At 41.5% G+C, this 20932-nt stretch overlaps 1 protein-coding gene across 4 annotated transcripts in view; it reads right to left on the bottom strand.

Moving 5' to 3' along the window:
- The window catches only part of LOC146962056 (MAM domain-containing glycosylphosphatidylinositol anchor protein 2), a 208092-nt gene that overhangs the window by 132474 nt on the left and 54686 nt on the right, over positions 1–20932 (bottom strand). For all 4 annotated transcript variants that reach the window (XM_085771362.1, XM_085771360.1, XM_085771361.1 and 1 more), the window contains exon 2: positions 4577–4716. In XM_085771362.1, coding sequence (XP_085627488.1) covers positions 4577–4716 — 140 coding nt within the window. The remainder of the gene's footprint in view (positions 1–4576; positions 4717–20932) is intronic.

The following is a 20932-nucleotide window of genomic DNA, read 5'->3' as shown; positions in this document are numbered from 1 at the left end:
TGAAATGCCAAACCCACGAGGCAGCAGCGAAAAAGCCCATAATGTACAGTGTGTGACTGACAGGAGCATATATTTATTTGACAATTAAATGGGAAGGCAGACAAGTACCGCTGCTGCCAAGTGTGTGCGCATGCGTGCATGTGTCTGTGTGTGTGTGTGGTTGGACGCATATATGATTTTATTATTAGAAAGCCACTGTTTTTCCTTGGAGGTGGGTGGGCAGATGTGCACGGGGGCTGACAGAAAGGCCCACTGTGAGAGAGTTGCTGCCTGGTTGGACACAATCCAGAGACTCCATCAGCAGGAGAGGCCTGAGGGGGCGTCTATGTAATTTAGGGGCCGTGCATATTGATAGACACGTGAAGAATTAAACGGTGGCAAAATTGCCAACCGTGGCCCCATTTACTCGCCGGTTGGTCCTTTGTGGTGCTGATGTTGGACTTGGCACAACACCCCTCGGTCTGCGTATTATCACGGGAGCTCGCAGAATCTGAAAGTCAGGGAAAGAGACTGAAATCTGGACAGTAATGATGAAAAAAGCAATCTTGTGATTTGCTAATGCAGAACTAATTGAAGCCATTTACAGTGATCGAGTACTGTGACTTGGCCCCATGTTGATGCTGCGGTCCAGATGGTGAGTGTGGTTTAAGTAACCGCTGGAATATGGAAGTTGTTCAAGAAAACTACATTGAGAATGATTCTATCGTTGTGGAAGCTACTTCCTTATGAATAATAATAGATTTGTGTGTGGACGGCAGGGACATGTCTCCACCGATGCCGCTGAATTTCCCCCGCTTTATTTTAAGGTCTATGTGTATTTTTTATCTTCTTTTTTTTCCCTCTATAAAAAGTGAAAGAGCGAGATATGGGGGACGCCTGACCTGCTGATCTGTCACCCCCCCGGGCTGTACTGTGCATTGGCAGCTATCTGCAGCACAGAGTTGGCAGTGGCGCCTGTGAGATGACTGAGCAGTGGCTGGTATTTATAGTTGAGCGATTCAAACATCAGCGGATTAAAAATGACATCTTAGCCGGGCTTAACTGACATCAGTCAGCTCATTTTAAGTTTGGATTTAGATACGAACGTTAGTTACTGTTGACATGTGGGTGAAAATGGCAAAATGAAGAGGTGGATGTCAGTCACACTTTCACTTACATGGATGTTCTGTAATATTTATAATAAGTTGAGCAAACAAATATCTCCGTTGACGTGTGTAATTTGTTAAGTATTAATATTTTAGAATTGCTCAGTGTTGTATAATTGAGTCTGGAGAACGACCAAACCTGTCTTCTCCTCTCTCCTCACACATTGCTCAGGAGTTATTATTGTATAATTATTTCTTATGGTTATTGAACATTATTATATAACCTGGACACCAATTACATGATAACTCTGCTGCAACATGTCCAGCTGATGTGTTTTTTTGTGAATCTCCTACATCAGGGGTCATCAACTATATTTGTTGAAGGGCCAGAATTTTTCTCAACAGACACCTTGGGGGCCGAATGTTCAAATAGGCCGAGATTGAAATTAAATTCACCTTTTTGCCTAATAATGTATTTGTTTATATTCTATTTTACCTGTAAGCTCATAATTTTCATTTATATATATCTTTGGTGTTTGGTATGATATAAAATGAAAAATCTTGTCAGCTGGACTTTCAGATACTCCCACATGCTCGAGCTTTACACTGCTGACTTGCCCTGTGATTTTCAGCCTAAATATGAAAGGAGGCTGACAATCTGTTCTGATGATACAAGTCAGTAGTCCCGTGTAGTCAGTATTGTTTCTCTTCTATAATACACATTCTACATCTCGGAGGCGACGTTTTTCCACAGAGCTCAGTGGGAAACGAGACACAGGCCGAGTGGGAACCGGGACAATTGACCCTCGGGGATAAAGAAAGTTTTTTTAATTGAATTGAATTGAGCATCGGAGGGAGAAGCAGGTCCGCGCAGCTGTGCGCCACGGACGTACACAAAAAAAAACAACCGAGTGGCATCAAACACGCGCCGCTACCGCATCGTTTTTGGGTTGTGACCGCGCATGACGCACAGCTACACTGAATGGGTTTGGGTGCGCAAAAGACGCTACATCTGAACGGCCGCCCGTGCACACCCGGTTTAACCAAGGTGGCGGTCAAACTCACTCAGGCAGCTCGCCTCTGCAGAGAGGCAGGGAAAACCCTGCTGTCCAGCCGGCTCCCTAAACGTTCATGTACGGGGCTTTGGGTCACGGTGTTTCCTAATCCCAGTGCAGGGACTCACAGGCACACAGAAACACTTTGAGCGTGTCTCCGTGCCTCCGTGTCCCAGCGCATTGACTTACAGGCGCACACAACGAGAGACCGAGAAATATAATACTTGTAAACTATTAGAACTCAGTCGCGGGCCGGATTGGAAGGTTCGGCGGGCCGGATTTGGCCCGCGGGCCGCCAGTTGATGATCACTGTCCTACATCATATTATGACATCAGGACTAAACACACAGGCTCTACGGTGGCTGTCTGAGGTCGAGATATTTTAGATGAGTTAAAGTCGGATTAATGTTTGAGCATCACTTCAGATGCACCATTCTATAAACTGCAGCAAATGTTTGTGTGGTTGAAATCAACCGACTTATAGACAATAAGCCGTCTCAAACAGAGCAGCACAACGGTACCAGGGTTTTTATTATAACAGTTTTCTTGATTCATATTTGAGAATCTACTGTATGTAATGTTTTATGTTAATTTGAACTTATTCGGGAAAAAAAAGTATGTGTGTCATACAACAGCCTCTTCTCTTTTACGAGTAGATTCACATTACAAATGCAAAATCCTGCAGAATTGAGGTCATAGAAAATGAAATAAGGAGCGAGTGCTCATACAGACGACTGTTCTTATTGGTTGTCTGGAAAATAAAGGCCCCCCAACCAATGATAAAACCAAATACATAACCATTAATCAACACACATTGCAAGTGCACTCCAACCTTTGCAAAGAGCACTGATTAAATTTTTTTCTCCTTCATATGCTGTTGGAAGACGAAGAAACTCGGCTCAATTAAAATGTGGAACTTTGGGCCAGAGAAAGACTCTGAACATGTTCTGAGGATTAATATTTAATTCTAATGAAAAGATGAGCTGTTATTTCTGTATTAACTTGCCAGTCTATTTCCGATGAGGTCGTATACCCTTGTGTTTTTCCTACCAACATCACAAAAACCAGCCTTAGGTCTACCGCCACCCCAGATAACCTCCTCAGCTTCCCAAACCTCTCAGAATAAGTGCGCGCTGCCCCCCCGGGTCCCACGCCACTACCAGAGGGGGGACAAAGCTGACACATCCCAAAGTCCGGAGAGACACAGCCGAGACCCGGCGTGCCAGGGGATCTGCGTGAGTCTCATAATGACTCTGTTTCAAAGGGGATCCTGCCTCTCCTGCCACAGCCATGAAGGGCTTTTGATCTCCCACTCTCCTCTCCTCTCCTCTCCTCTCCCCCCGCCTCCCCCTCACTCCGCTGTTTTTCAGAAATTCTAATTAAGAGCAAAGACAGAGATGATGAGCGTGAAGTCGTCGTCACCCCCCCCCCCCTCCCTCCCCGACAACAGAAGAGAGATGAACGGTTTCTGAAGCTCTCACTAATTTAAGAGGCCTCACCTTTTCAATAGAAATATAAAAATCAATATGTTCTTTTTGCTTTGCCAGTGCAGAGGGGAAGTGTACAAACTAATGGCCCTGTCTATCGATCAAAAGCGGAATTATATTAATTAATGTAAATGAGCTTAGTCCTGTGTGGAGATAGTGCTGAATTCTGTGTAATTTGTGTTATCAAGCAAATTGGAAACAACATTCGATAAACGTTGGAAAGGTTAGTGTGTGCAAATCCTGCCCAGATTAATACGAGAACAAAATGTGATGGTCAGGTAATTTGTGGCAGAGCTGACATTTATACCTGCACACATCATGTTAGTTGGTATTTTGTCTCAGCAAATAGATTAGATAGGCTCTTGTTGTCGGCTATTTTCTTTCTTTTCATTAACAAGCCTTTTATACGTTATTTCCACGATGCGGACAAGGAAAGGTGACGAGACGGCAAGAACAAATTAAAGGCCTGTTTTCTTCAGAAAACGGTGGAAGGTTTTTTAATTAGTTCAGATCACAACAGTAAATAAAAGAGTTTGAGAAAAATACTTTTTTTCCTTCTTTTCTGCCTGACGCCGAGGACCCATGTGCATTCACATGACCCTGAGTCTTTTTTGCTGTGGCCTGTTTCTCACTCATTACATTTTGTTTTGGCAGATGGTTCCTCCTGTTTTTGTTTCTGCACTCTCATTAGACCGGGAAGCTTTCATTATCAACATGCAGGTGCACAAGGCAACCTAAACCATCAATAATTAAAGGATTAAACTTTTAAGCTGCTGCCACTCAATGACTCTAGTACAGAATTTGCAAAAAGCTGCAGGAGAGACTGTAGGAAAGACGGGCGACAAAATTTGCATCTTATCCCATAATTCCTGAGCGTAGCTATCTTTTTTTATTTTTATTTTTTTCGTCAGTGTTGTCAGATGAATGGAGTAGGGGGCGAGCTCCTTACCTGTGGCCGAGGATGCCCCGTCACCAGACAGGTGAGCTCCAGGGTCTCTCCCTCTCTGATGGTGTAGACTCTCTCTGTGTGCCTCTCCTCTTCAACATTACAGGCATGTCCTGAGTGTATAATGCGGACAGTCGGAGGTGCTGCAGAGGTAAAAAGAAAAAGAAAAGCACAAAGTGTGTTAGCATTCTGGTCATTTCTGAGTGAGTAGTTTAGCACAGTAGATGGTGTATTGATTAAGAGGTTGTCTCACTTAAAACAAGCCTCCCCCAAAGCCTCGCCGCCACGTTTGTGCTGCACACATCGCAGCACGCAGCTAACCAGTGTGTGTGTGTGTGTGTGTGTAGAGGCAAAAATTTGAAAAAAAAATGAATTGACACATATTTTGCTTTCACAGCCATCACTTTAGTTTAGCTTTTTCAGACATCAAGAGAACTCACTCTGGGAGACTGATTCACTGCCTCACAATGTTTTATTGGTTTTATTAAAAGTAACTTACATAGTAACAGTCGGTCTTTTAGAGACATGGTGCTCATATGGCTCGTGCTGTGTGCCTGTGTTGTTAGGCATGTTTAAAAAAACAGATTTTATTTCTCTTTTCTTGAGCAAATGTGTGCCAACTGATTTCTTTCAGTTGGCAGCATGAGTCAGTGCACCAGATCAACTCAGACTCTCACTGTTTATGTGTCTTTTAATTAATGGGCATAATAAAGATGGAAAAACACAGAAAAAAACTAAATATCTTTGCTATATTTGTTTGTGTATGCATTGCCACTAAGAAAAACACCCTGCTAGTTTGTACTGCAAAGTACGACTGTTACTATGCACCTAAACATGTACTAACATGAGTAATATAGTCCTGTATTTTCAATTACAATCACACATGCTGTACAATTCAATAATACACAAGAATATACTAGAAATTAGAGTGATTTATGTGATCAGAATTGACAGATGGGGCCTTTAATTTACCCAAACTCAGTTATTTTTAGCCTGACTGCTGCTGCCTCAGGGGCATACTTATCATGAGAGGTGTCAAGGGGCCAAACGTTTCTCTTTATTGATCTCGTTCTGTCTTTTTCAGTCAATGTTTGACCTAGTCAAATGACCCAGTGACCCACTACAGTACCTGCAGACCTCTCCTGATGCTGATTGAAACATAATGCTGATCTAATCCTCGCCACGAAATGCAGAAAATAGACCCGGTTGTTGGTGCAGAGGAGCAATCAATCACTATCACTCCAATCTGAATCAAAGTGACCCTCAATTTGCATCATCCAAATGAACCAGTGTATTCAGCAACAATACAGATCCAGTGTGGAGAGGACGACCGACTGTAAACAACAGATGGAAGTAATTTCTCTCCGTGTTTCTCCTTATCTTCCTTGCTTTGGGAAAATGTCAAAGTGAATTTATTACTTAGAGTAATTACATGCGAGAAGACTTTGATTACAAATTTTTCCGAATAAGTTCACTTAGTGGAAAAATAAATTAATCACCAGTATTCTGAAAAAAAGTCCAAACATTTCATTATGTTAAAAGCAAATATCTTAAAGGACCAGTGTGCAGAGTTTAGTGGCATCTAGCGCTGAGTTAGCAGACTGCAACCAACTCAACACCCCTCCACACCCATTTCCAAGCATGTCGGAGAAGCTGTGGTGGCCCCGAGTGTTTGGTTTGTCCATTGTGGACTAATATGAATATATATACATACAATGGTGAATCATGGCGGGGCTCAGTTCATATGTAGATGTGAAGGGCTAACAAAAACATGACAATTCTTAGTTTCAGTTGCTTATACGCCAGGGACAACATTATCATGAATACAATATCTCATTTCTGCTAATGGGTGGAATTTAAACACACTGGTCCTTTAAGGTGATGTCAATATAATTTGACTTTAATATTCAATAAAACAGCTGCCATTAGGCCATATGGAGAGCGGGTGTCCATATTTAAATTGGTGGATATCTCATTTTGGAACAGAACTCATCATTTAGCACATTCGTTTCAGCATAACTTCCTAATGTAATGCAATTAGGGATATAAAAATGCAAGAAACTGCAATACGGGCTAATTACATTCGCTGCTTTGCAGCACAGGCACACCGCAGTACAAGTTCAGGGCTTTAAACTACCCACAGCTGTCTGCCCACAGCTGTAATCACTGCACCGCTACTTCTCTCCACCACTTAGTTGACCCTTGTGAGATGGTAAGGACATTTAAGTCCATCTACACACCGATGTGCAGCAGTGGGGGGTGGAGGTGGGTGGGGGGGGCTGAGCTGAAGGGAGGAATGAGTGCTCTTAGGTAAACCACCCAAAACGCTGAGTTCCACTGAGCTGTGAAAGCGCAGTTGCATGTAACCGACCCCTGACAATACGAGCATCTGTTAGGCATTTCTTCCTCTCCAACTTACATGATTAGTGAAGAGTTTGGGGATAAGATGATTTAGAGAGCGGATGCGGGATATGATTAGGAGGAGGAGTACAAATTGATGGAGAAAAAAAAAGAAGAAGAAGGAAAAAATATCAGCAGGCAGAAATCACAGGGACTGCAGCAGCAGCGCCTTTCATGTTGGAGGAGCAGCTTCCTGTGTGGGCCTCTCTCGGCAGACTCAGCCCCGGCAGCAGACTCAGCTCTACCTCTATCCAGGCTGCCATGCTAATGAGCGTGGCGACACTCCTCCCTGATGCTGCATTGGGAGTCTCAGCCAGAGTGTATCCTCAGCCACGCGCTAACCGCTCGTCCCTCCCTGTCTCCAACTTGTCTCGCTCACCGTCCCCCCCGTCCTGCCTGCCTGTCTAAACCTTACGTAGATTGATGACCTGCCGATGCAGATGCTGCTAACCGGCTCCTCATAAGGCCTCGTTGGTCTGCTCCTCGTTGTCTCCCTCTCTCTCCATTTGGAGATGAGAATTCCATAGGGGCTGGGGGGGGGGGGGATAAGGGCTTGCCTTGAGAAATAGGCTCAGTGTAAGGGAGCTTCACGCAAGGCTGCCACTTAAAACAAAAAGGCTTAGAAACAAGACCCCAGGGCACTAGCCAAACAAAGTACTAATGCCATTTACTCCAATGAGCCACTATCTCCGCAGCATACTATCAGTCCTGGAGGAAAGTAGAGAAACACCCATAATTAATGATCTTCAACTGCTGTAGCCGCTACTGCAATTGCTACACACACACACACACACACACACACATATAAACATACACTTGCTCACTGCGCAGACAACACTTAGCTCACAGCGACAAAAGCAAATAACCCTCTCTTAAGCATACATAATGAGCACAGTAATGTTCTCACATTCACGCATATCCTTGAAAAGCTAAGATCTGCTCTTTCACTTGGCCCATGGCGTAAACTAAAAAAAAAAAAAACAGCCGTCATTACCACATAATTTCCTGTTTGTTTAGTTTCCATGAGCCCGCCTGATACTGTCAGTAACTACTCATAGTATATTCAGAGGAGACATCTGAGGAGGGATAATGTGACATTAGCGCTGTGGGATTCTGGGCTGCATAAGGTGAGATGTCAAAGCCCTGACAAGTCGGAGATAAAAGATGTCCTAGCGGAGGCGATACGGGTGGCAGACAGAGCTCTGAACGCATCGCAGCAGGACGGACGCGACTGGTTATAGCCTTTAACATCTTAAATACATCCTGTACAAGTTTATTATGTAGACTGGGATTCTCTAATGCTCTGGAAATGTTATGAAAATGTCAACTTTTCAGTCAGTGAGCCAGGCCGTTTTTGGATCAATAAACTACAGTGGGGTAAATGTTTTTTTAATGGTTTTGCTTTGAATTCATGTAATGTCCAATGGTGAAGGAGGTAATGATGTATAAAATTGCAACAATTGTTTGCAAAGGCTTAGCTCTCGCAGCTTATAATAATTTAATCTACTTTTAATTCTGGAACACACTGACAAAACAATCACCATTTAGAGCCTCGCTGCATTTGTGCTTGGTGGATTTCCTGAACGTTTTTTACTGCACAGTCCAAGGCCGTAACCATGAAGTCAACATTGAGGGGGACCAAATCTCTCTCTTTCTATATATATATATATATATATATATATATATATACGTATATATATATATATGTATATACACCATACTTTCCGGACTACAAGTCGCTACTTTTTCCGCCCGCCCCGGTGTCCCAGCTCTCGTCTCTGCACACCGCACACAAACGCGCTCCGTAACCCGTAATCTTTTGTTTATGACGGTTAAGACTACACAAACACACACGCCGTAACATCGTATATGTCATGTAACGTTATCCGGTCGCTCCATTTATTGATTTTTTGCCGGCTTCATTGTCAACAAATGCACATGGGCGAGAGGAGTGTAACCAAAACAGCGAAAAGTGAGCGGACTTGCACAGTTCCGTACTGTCTTTCTGTGTAAATATCTCATGTTACAACATGAAAACCTGAGGCTTATATTGAAGTGTGGCCTATATATGTATTGTCTTTTAAAATTTAGCTCAGGGGCGCTCTATAGTCCGGAAAGTACGGTAAATTTGCTAACACATGGGATACTTTTTAATTTTTGTTTTTTAATCAGCTAGCTATATATTGGGGGGGGGGCATTTTGAGCATATCTGAATATTGGTAATTCAGTTGCTCAATTCAGATAATATAGATATACCAATGTATATGGTAATTACGGCCTTGGCACAGTCCATGTACATGCTCTATAGTGGATACCAAACCAGTCTTCAGAGGAGGAGGAGGAATTGAAATCTGCTGTGTGAGTAAAAGTAGAAACTTGCTCTGCCACAAGTAAAAGTCCTACATTGTTAAAATGCTTGAAGGTGCCCTGTGGAGGTTCCTTGTAAACGAGGACGTGTGTTTACGTTGAGCGTTTCCTAATAAAATGAACTGTGTCTATCCTTGAGGTATTTCCTCTCTCATTAAACAAGCCTGTCTTTTTTTTTTTCGGTTGTGTTTTCGTATTTAAAACTGTGCATTGTTTACATCCTTATTTTGCTTGCTGTGGGTCTTCTTCTCTGCTGCCTTTGTTGGTGCATTTGCTACATTTCCGCTGATTGTGTTCGCTGCATCGCCAACTGTCAATCAGTGGAACAGCCTCAACGTGACGGCTGAATGTGCAGAGTGCCGCCCGTGCACATGAACGCCTGCATCCTCATTGGTGTACAAATAGATGGAGTGCTGGTCATTTGCCTGTCAAAACATTGCTCCACAGCCCCACTGGCAGTCAGAGTCTCCACATGGGGCCTTTATAGAAAATGAGAGAAGCATTATCAGATAAAAGTACTTAAGACATCCACAGTGAAGGCACGTACGTATTACCCACAATGGCCAATTCAAAGCATCAACACATAGAGCAAATAATATCACTGGAATATTATTACCAACGTGTGAGCAGCAGTTCAGGGGCCTTCATAGGTAATATCAGCTATTTACCCACTGTTGGGTTGTGTAATCTATCATCTATGATCATTTATCTTTTCTACCTCTATGTTCACATGTATTGTATGTAAAAAGAAACATGTATTGTATGTAAACAGATTGGTTATAATGTAATATAATTACATTATCCCATCTATTATTATCATTTTCACATTTTTTACTGCTGCCAAATGTTTTGTTGATTCTAATGTTGATTTGATATGTTTTTATTCTTATTATAGGTAGTAGTAGCAGTAGTGGTAGTACAGGGTCTCTGCAGGTTTCACCAGCTCAAATTGAAGACTTTTTAAGACCTTTTTAAGACCATTATGGATGAAATTTAAGACCTATCATGACAAATAAAAAACGTACAAAAGAAATGCGGAGTCACAAAACTAGAAATTGATTGCAATATATAAGTTGCGTGTTAGGCTTGTTTGTAGTTGAAAATACATTCAATAAAGCACAATGAAGTGTCGCAGGAGCATCTAAAGTAAACTATTTGGGGGCACAAAAAGAAATTGGGGAGTGAAATTAAAAATGTTTATGTAACACATTATTTATTTAATTCACTGGCAACCAGCAGGCAGATGGCTTTAAACCTTGAATAATGTTAAGGGTCACACGTGACCCATTTTTACATTGGAGAACAGTAAAAACACCAACACTTCCCCTTTGGCCTGAAATGTGATGACTTCTAAATGTGACCCAGAATAGACAAACATGGAAATATTTCAACTTCTTTGATCAACAGACACGAGCCACAACCTGTTCTGTATTATGACCAGCACAATATTTGACGTAAATAAATTGGCTTTTGGTCACCCCTATATATTATGGTATTAAATAATGCTTGAATAAATGTGTACTACCGTATTTTCCGGACTATATGTCGCACCTGAGTATTAGTCGCATTTATTTTTCAAACATTTAATTAATAGCCGGGTGTCATATAATGACCAGGCTTTGTTTAAAGGCCGGCACCTATAGCGCGCGCTGCTGTTATGCATGCGCGTTTCTCTGTGGTGTGTAGCCTATGTGTGTGTGAGGATGCGGAGATGAATGAAGGCGATCGTCCCAAGGGGGAGGGGGGGGCGGCGGCGGCGGCGGCGGCGGTGAATATCGCTCCTTTTTTTTTTTTAACACGTTAGTTTAGGCGGCAGCGCTGGAAACCCTGTGATCAGAAACTCTTTGTGGACTGTCTGTGAAGGCGGACGGGAGTGAAGCCGACCTCTCCTCTGCTTCAGAGAGGGACAGGCCTGCACTGTCGGACCTGGCTCTCTGCTCCGTGTCCGGAGCCCAGTCGGGACCGGAGCAGAGACCGAAGACGGACCGCAGAACATGCTGTGAAAATACTCTGAATTGACGGAGTGAAGCGCTACGGCGCAACGGAGACAGGTCCGACAGCGCAGCGAGGAGAACAGCACATGAGGAAGATGAAGATGAGCCACTGAATGAGGAGGGATTTAGAAATAAAAGCCGTGCTTCCCTCTTGTGGTCATAGCGTAGGGTTTTTTTTAAATATATAAGTCGCTTCTGAATATAGGTCGCATGGCCAGCCAAACTAGAAAAAAACCGCGACTTATAGTCCGGAAAATACGGTACATCTTTTTATTTAAAAATGCTCGCCCATGCTGGGCATAAGAAAATTTAAGACCTGTCTAAAATTATTTAAGACTTGAACACAATAATTCAACAAATTTAAGACATTTTAAGGCCTAAAATTTAGATTTTCAAATTTTAGACTTTTTTAGACTTTTTAAGACCCCGCGGATACCCTGTAGTAGTATCTGTAAAATAATGATAAAACAAATAAAATGAAAGAGCAATTAATGTATACAATTGATAAAATGTTAATACTCAAATACAAAGAATTAAGTACAGTGCTTTTTTAAATGCAATTCTAATTTCATTCATCAATGCCAGTCTTTTATTAGAGCAAAATCCCTTTGCAAATATAGATTTCTCAAATGTGTGGGCGGATGCCAATAAACCAACCCCCGGCTGTCCCTTAGTACTTGTGTTTTTAATACCAGAAGCATCCTACAGCATTCTTTAAAATTCCATTAAAAAGTTACATATGCATGTTTCAGGTCAATTAATCAATAATCAAGTTTGCAAGGGCACCCTCATGTACGCCTTGTGTCATTACGAGGTTACATCCCTCCAGAGGAAAATTACAAGATGTTAAATGAGTGAGTGGTCATGTAGGTTGAGCAGCAGAGCAGAGGTCATTTGGGAGCAATGAGCTGAAAAAAGCTATTCTGCTGGTGGCACATTTGGATTTTAATTGGAAGCTTTTTCTGATCTTGTGTTTTTTTTTTTTCCCCTATCAGTTGGGGAATTGGCATTGGCATAAGAAGCACATCTGCCACTCACACTGATGTGAGAAGAGGGAAACAGTGGAAGGAAAAAATCAATGCTAAATACTAAGTGGATCTCTACAGTCAAACTAATGCAGAGTTATTCCAAAATCACTTGTTTATTTGCTCTACAAGCACTTGTGATTAAACAGCGTTGTTGCAAATGTCGAGCAAATGTTGTCATGAACCTGTGGGTTAAGATATTACATTTGCATAAATGTGCATCTCTGGCTGTAGTATCACACACACACCCCTCCCCACACACACACACACATCACCACCCATCCAACCATCTGCAGGCACATACACGCACATACACGACTTCCTGAATGCTAAAAGTTTGGAGAAAAAAAAGGAAGCGGAGGAGCTGGAGGCTAGAAGCAAGAGTCTCAGATGTGCCTCTCTTTTTTTTGTTCATTTCATTATCTCATTTCCATAACAGTGACATCATGTTCCCCTCTGCAGAATCTCACAAGGGGGAGAGAAAAGGTAGGAGAGAGGGGGAGAACAAGAGAGCGCTTCTGCACATACGATTGTGCACATTACACTATTAGTTTATCGCTCTCTCTTCCCCCTGTCTATATTTGTGCATGTGTACGTGTGAACTAAGTTGTGTTTGAGTGTGCATTATGTCCTTGTGTGGAATGGACAGCTCCCAGCGGAGCGCCTAGCCTTCCTTGGCCTCGGTTGGGGGATATGGAGACAGCTTTATCCACTACCACCAATGGAGATTAAATTGGATTTGGCTAAAAGCAGCCTTGTCACCACGGCTCTGGAGTGCCTGAGTGGCAGAGTGGGTTCTTGGCAATGGTTGAGGCTCTAAATTTGACAAACAAATGAATGTGAAAAAAAAAAAAAAAAACTCCAACAGCTGGGGCTCATTGTCGCTGTGGGCTTAATGTCCTCAGAACAACCCCTGAGGACCACTAACCATATCCTGCTAGTTTTCTGGCTCCGTAATCACCTCCTCAGAATGAGGTAGGCAGATAGAGAGACACAGGAGAGAGTGAGAAACAAAGGGAGGAAAAAAACAAAAAAAAAAACATCTGCAATATGCATATGGTAACAATTTAAAAAATAATTGTTTTTTCTTATCACACCAAGCTCATTATCGATTCTGCGCCAGGACCACAGGAAATACACTTCTAGTTGGTTATAAAGAGACTGAGGGGAAAAAGCCAATTTCAGCTGTATGATAAAACTGCACAATGCCAACTTCAAAAAGCAAAGTGATAACACAGAAATAAGTTCAGCATTATTAAGATATCCAAACAACCCAGCCCAGTGTCCATTATTGTACTGCCCACACCTATTGTTAATTAATGCTGTTTTCACATGCAATCATTGGATTCCAGGAGGGATAGTGAACTTCTGTTTGACCCATGCTAATCAGTGCATGTACTGTGTTTGGGCGTGAATCAATATTTCTTTTTCTGTATTTTACTTTTTATGAAAATTTAAAGTCAGTAAATGTAAAAGTAGCACATGCACAGAAAAGTCAGCCAATCAGACTGGTTCTCTAAACTAAAGGTTACTAATGAGCACGAGTTACTGGTGTTCTGATCGATTTGACAGAAAAGTACATTCATGAACGTAACTTTTTATGCAATACCATTTGTGTGTTTTTATATCTTTAAAACAGCAGATAGTAGTTATTGTTTGGCAACTTAATACCTTCCTCTATCCACCGGCTAAATGCTTTGTTTGTTTGATCGGTGTTTGGTGCAGGGCAGGTGATGTACAAGTGGATTTATCAGAGCTTATTTGTTGAAACAGTTGTCTGGTGCCACCGGAAACCAGGTTGACAGGAGCAGTGAGTCAAACTAAAATAATCAATCACAGCTATATATGGGCTGGACTCAAAAAAAAAAAAAGATTCCCTGATTCAAAATTATCTCTATTTAATTAAACTGATAATGACTCCTGAGATCAATCTTTTTCATGTAAATGTATATACTTACTTATAATATAGTAAAATAATTCATCATTTATTAAGCATTCTTACTACATTGATACAAGTTAATATATAATTTATAAACAGGTATAAATGTTTAACTGTGGATTAATGATCTCATCCATAATGTGTTTCTCATATTAAATAAATGATGGATTCTGCATTTTTAAATCAAGTCTTTATCAGTGACAAACCAGTTATTTAGGGGAAGTCAGCTTATTCATAAAGTGGAAGTAAATGATTAACTAGTATCAAGATGAACATCTGACCTTATTTATGTACACATTAAATGATTTAGACATGTACTAATGTTAGTTAGTGAGTGTGTTAATAGATGTATTATAAACACTTATTAATACCGCAATGCATCATTAATTCAGGTAAATACTACCTGTCTGTTAAGTATTTTAGAAAACATCTATTAAAATATTTAATAATGATTACCTAATGCTTAATGGTGTGTAGCTATAAAGTGTTACCAGTATTTTTAAGGATGCACACACAGCCATCAGTCTCATAGTAGTTAAGGACCTAAATGGTCCTCAGAGAGATGTGGAGTCTCCTTGACTGGTCACACTGCTCCTCCATACTAAATGGTAACATGAGTGTTAATAACAGTATTTTCTGTGTCCTCACACATGCTGCAGAACATTGCTATTGGTTATACCTGCGTGTATTCAATGGATTCCAACTTTGAAAATAGGTATAGATGGTGTACCGCCAGCGGTGTCGCAGACTGAATTCAGTTATTCTCTATGCGTAGGCTAACCCATTCCTTACACTTCAGAAAGTGTGAGGTTACACTCCGCCCGGTTCTTGCTGCAGTATAATTGAGAGGCAACCCATCCATGAGGTCATCCATGTGTGTAAAGCCTTGAAATGGTTTGCCAGCAGCACATGCATATTATTACATCAGGAGTTGTCAGAGCGTATTGATTACACACTGTAATGCACTCGCATGCACTCCTCGGCCTACACTGTTATTGTAAATGAGACTCTGTATAGATCCGGCTTCGCGCTATCAGCACAGATCATCTATCACACGGCGTTGAGCCGAAAACAAAGATGTTCTTAAGGAGCGGAGGCTGCAGCGTCGTGGAAAACACCACAACATGTTTGTGCAGCTCAGCAGAAAGAGAAGACAAGCCATTATGAAAATCAAGAGAGAGATGGCAGGTGGTCTTTTTATGGCAAAAAGAGGGGCAAACTGACGCCTGCTCTTTTAAATTGGGTGCTTGAGAGGAGATGGCTTATTAGCACAGCAGAGGGTCCGTTTGTCCAATCGCTCCACAGACACGGAGCGACATAGGAGCACAAAACAACGACGCACAGCTGTGTCTCTCAGAGGTGCTATTTATAGTTGGGTAATGCAGACATACACACACACACATAATTATGCAAACACATACCCATGCACACACATGAACACACACCTTGTTACTCTAAAATTAGGGCAGTGTGAACGTGCCAGAGCCCTGCTGAGATGGAGAGAGAGAGAGAGCGAGGGATGTGGAGGGAGATGTAGAGGACAGATTCATCTCTGCTCCTACATTACAGCGCTCCACAGCAGGGGTGATGGTGCTTGACTGCATACAACTGCATCCATTATGTTCATGCGGGCTTGATGTCAAGCAAGCCATCTTCAGATAAGTGACACACGCTGGCCTGGTTTCCTCTGATGAAGCTGATTAGTTGACGCTTGTTTGTTTTCTTCTTGTTTTGTTTTTTTCCTCCAAATTAAATGTGTGTTGTTTTGGCTGTGAGCTGCCTTGAGGTGTTTGGCTTGAAGCCGTGTGGTGATGGTTTGGTCGCTGTCCGTGGTCCTGAAAACCTACAGCTGTTATAACTTCAGCGACACACAGCTCCGCCTGCTGCCTACACACTACATAAGCATCAAATCAACCGAACCAAATCTTTTTTATTCGCCCAACAATATTCAGCACATGAATACATCTGGCTCAATGGATTCAATCCACCATCTTGAATTCACTGAGCCAGCATACCAGCACATTTTAGACGAGTAGCACTAAAGAATTAAGGAGTTCATAGCTGCTGGACAAAAGTTTAAATCAGGAAAAATTAGTATAATCAATTAATTGATAGTCATTTTTCAAGCATTTGCGTAATATAACTTCTCAGATGTGAATATCTTAATAATGATGATTTGTATAGCGCTTTAAGGAACTCAAAGACACTTTACATGAAGAATTCTCTAAAATGAAAAACACTCTTTGTCTTTCACTGTGCTAATTGAATATCTTTTGGGTTTTAAAGTGTTGGTGACACAAAAAAAGAATAATTTGAAGACCATTTCTGGCTCTGGGTAATTAAACTGAGCACATTTTGAAGACAAGAAAATTGCAGATATTTTGACTAATCATACTGTAACAGGAAATGCACAGATGTAACTAATGCCATTAGTGATGGCTCTGTACCAAGTGTCCCACTGAGGCACATGCTCAGGCTTCTGGAAATAGCTTCTGAAAATGATAGAGACGTTATTGTTGTTAATTCAACTACACAAAAATGTCTCATGTGAAAAAGGTCGACAAGAACCTCGACCTCTGTCCTTTCCCACCGTGATATGAAGCTAAATGTCTTTCTCTAAGTACAATTTAAAACATTCTCAGGCTCCCTTGAGAATTCATACAACATCTTATTTCAAGAGACGTGCTTAATTAAATTAAATTGAATATAATCAAACCATGCTATAGACTGCCAACCTATTTAAGGTGTGCCCCACCTCTCGCTCAATGTCAGAGGAGATTGGCTCCAACCCTCCGTGACCCTTTAACCCTTAAATGATGAGCTAATGGAACAGAATAATGTGATCTGATATCACGTACTTTAATGCATCTATTAATAAGAAGGTGCACAGCAACACAGAAAATGTATCTGCTGAGTTTGGAATATTTTGTAGGAACAAGGAAAAAGGAAGAAGTGTAAAGTCGAGGTGCAGCATGTGTTAAACACATTTGGAAGTAGCTACACACACACAATGCTAAGTACATTTTATTGCAAGTAGAAAGCTCGAGTCAATACAAAACCTCTGCACTGATCATTGATTCTAATGCCTATTTTCAGCTTAAGGGGCAGACATATGTTATAGGCCCATTAAAAGGAACATGGCCAGAGTTCATTGGACAAATCCTTGGCTTGTGTGAGCCAGAACAGTTTTATGAGGGGGACATTTACAGGTCTTTACAAGAACATACCAGTAAATCTAGAATTTCATTAAAGAAAGACCTCGACGGTTAGGCAGCGTTTGTTAGCTCTTGGTGTTATGGAGAAAGACCAAGCTGAGCAGTGAGGCCACACTTTGTCCAGTGACAATGACGCACACTCAAACACCTATTGTGTAACACAGTATGATAGTTAAGTAAGCCTTTGTGGGTTTTTCCTATCCCATTTTAGCAGTCTTTCCATTCATGGCACCACATTGGCATGTAGGCCTGTTGTGGCAGTTTGATTTCCCTAAACAACACTAATCGGACATCTGTAGGGAAGGATAAAGCCCAGATTGGCTGGAACCGTGCACCAGTTCTCTGTCGATAGGCCCAACTCTGGCCAGGACCCACGCGATTGGCTGAGGCGAGGCGGCGGCTTTCTTTATGGTTGGCTAGCGGCGAGCCAGCAACAGCTCACCGACTAGGATAGAGTATCTGGCAAACCTCAGAAGATTGGGTGCTGCCCGCCAAGAAACTGTCTCCTGATTGGCTGTGGCGACTCCAAAGAGAACTGACTGTCCTATCAATGCCCACAGCACAGCCTGGCTGACAGTGGTGCCTGCTGGCTGGCTTTTGCAATATGCAGCTATCCATAACACCTCCAGGGGGCATATGTCCATGTCTTTGAATGTGTGAGCGAGTGTGTAAGTGAGTGTGTGACTGTATACCATCCATAACTTCTCCATCGGGGGAGGTGTGCTGCTAAGCCCTGCCAGCAGGCTCTAACACCTCATTATTCTAAGCCAGGCAGGAAATGGGTTTTACAGATCTCTCACTGAGCTATGCTGTTGGAAATGAGGGCTACAGGTCTTCCAATATCAGCAGCACAGACCTGGGAAATGCCTCTTTGCTTGACTTTAGACTAGTTCTCTGCACTGCAGCACTTCACCAAAAAACCTCAAACCAACTCACTAGGCATAAGCCATAATATCACACAACATAAACTGTGAACACTGTTGTGCAAATTAATTTGGATCTGAGAGTTTTTGAGGTTTAATGAATTAGAATTTTTCCACTGAGTCTTATTAACTACTGAAGGGTGCTTACACCATGTGATGTTAAATACAGCTCAGTGAAATGATGAAAATGGGAAATACCAGCGCCTAAAGCCTCATTTGGGGATTTTCTACATTTTGGGTGTAAAAGTTAGCTCATATGTACTGACTGGGACATTTAAAGAAGGGGGCAGAGGAGAAGATTATGAAGAAGAAAAGCTATATGGTAAAAAATAAATAAATAAATAACAGTGAGATTATTCGTCCACAACAGACATGCATGTATTCTGAATTGATATTTTCATACATAAAGTACTTGAGAAATTAAAATAAAAATTTAGCAAAAAAAAAAAAAAAACACCGAACAAATTGACTGTAGTCATCCCTAAATGATTCATAAAGAAGAGGATAAGCAGGCTGATTCACATGACCTTAGCTGTAATACCACTTGTAATTTCACTTAAAGCAATAATAATGTCTGACTGGAAGAACCACTGTTAAATCTCCTTTATGTATGGTGGTAGAAGATAGAACGAGAACAGATCTGCTGACCTCTTCCTCAAAGAATGTCTTTAATACTGCGTGTTTGTTCACTACCATGTGACATTCTGGTAAAAAAAAAAAAAAAAGATATCATCATAAGGTGAACCGGAGGGTTGTTTAAAAACCCATCTATATAAACACTGTTAGTGTAATTAGATACAATTAGCTGTTTGCTAACAGGGACCGACCAGAGCTGCAGGTGTGGTGTACCACCCATTAGCCTGGGAGTGACTGATGGAACTGAAGCTGGATCAGCCACACTAACACTCAACACAACAGAACCCAGTGCAAACTTTAAGGTTGGTCTCTAAAAACAAACGTGCTACATTGTGTAAGTTGTTTAAATAATTCACAATATTTCACTTCAGAGCTTTGATACCAGAAGTTTTTTTGCATTCGTCTCTGTGTCTTTGTAATATCACATCCAGTTTGGCTCAATATACAACTAATATGGAAACCTGAAGCCTCTGGTGACACCTACACTCAGAATGAACTTCTCAGCGACAGCAGACGGTTTGTGTCAAGCAGTTAAAATAAATCCATATTTATAGATTCAGATTTGCTCATTGAGGCAGAGGGAGTAGAGAGTAGATTTAAGAAGAACAAAACCTTATCAGAAATAAATTATTATTCAAAGCGTCCGACACGTCTGGAGAGGATCTTTAAAAGCAGATGGCTAGAATAAAGGACTTTATTCAGTATACCAAACAATTTCCAAATCGATTAAATGTATTTTAGCTTCCACATCCCGCTTAAACACATCAGCTTTAGGAAACTGAGACAGAAACCAAATTTTTAGCATATTATATAACGTCTAATGTAGATTTAGAATACGATATGCTGTAATCATATAACCACAGACGGCAAGTTATTCTGTCTGTGGTACAAGTTGAGAAGAATACATATATATTTTTTCATTTCTACGTTATTTTACAAGTGTTCCAAAAGTTCAAAATGATTTTATTCTCTATGCTGAAGTGCTAACAGAAGGGTTTATATCAGAAGCTGTAGCCTGAAGGAAGGGAAATGGGCTTCTCTAATATCATCAGTTCTAGCCGTCTAGGGGAACGTGGGTGGGCAAAGAGAATGAGTCACACTCTTCCCTCCCTCCCTCCTTCCCTCCCTTGATGTTCCCTTGAGCAAGACACATTCTGCAGCTGCTTCGGTCAATGGAACCACTGAGGCCTGTTCTGGGTGGATGTTGAAATATGAATGTGAATGCAGAGTGAGTTTGACTGAAAAAGTCACTAAATAAGTCATGCTTTTAAAAAATCAACAGCTGACTACAGTTTGTAAACTGTGTTTTACATTTGTCAAAATAATACATGCATCAGAGGCGATTGCTCTAAGACTGCGAGGGAAGCTCTGCTTCCTAACATGTCAAAAAATAAACGGTCAAATATGAACCATTGTGTTTTCCATTTTCTTGCTCCTGTGTTTCTGAGTTTTTCCCTGTACATTCCCCTGGTTACTTTTTGTAAGTTTAACAAAAAATATTTTATTTCACCAGCTTATTTTGTCTGCGAGTCTGCACTTTGGGATGTCTGAAGGCTGAATCTCTTTTACGAGTTCGGTGCAGATTTGCAAGTGAAGTCAAGAGACAAACTCCAGCTCATTTCCTGGTATTTGTTTGGTGATACAGCTCATTTCCATTGTACGTATGTTAATACAACACTATTATTCTAAGTTTAAAGGTCCAGTGTGTAATAAAGCAGAAGTAAGTGATCCGGTGGTTTTGGCTAACTTCTTGTCAGCCGATGGAGTTAGCAGTCCCCGCCCTCGTCCCTACGTCACCACATTCACGCGCATCCCTTGGCTGCACACACAGAGAGGACTGCCCCTTTATGCCGTTCTCTC

The sequence above is a fragment of the Trachurus japonicus genome, chromosome 24 (genome assembly GCF_045865225.1).
Source record: "Trachurus japonicus isolate A0001 chromosome 24, Traja_1.0".
Taxonomy (NCBI): domain Eukaryota; kingdom Metazoa; phylum Chordata; class Actinopteri; order Carangiformes; family Carangidae; genus Trachurus; species Trachurus japonicus.
The sequence above is the reverse complement of the archived record's forward strand: the minus strand, read 5'-3'. Positions and strand labels throughout refer to the sequence as shown.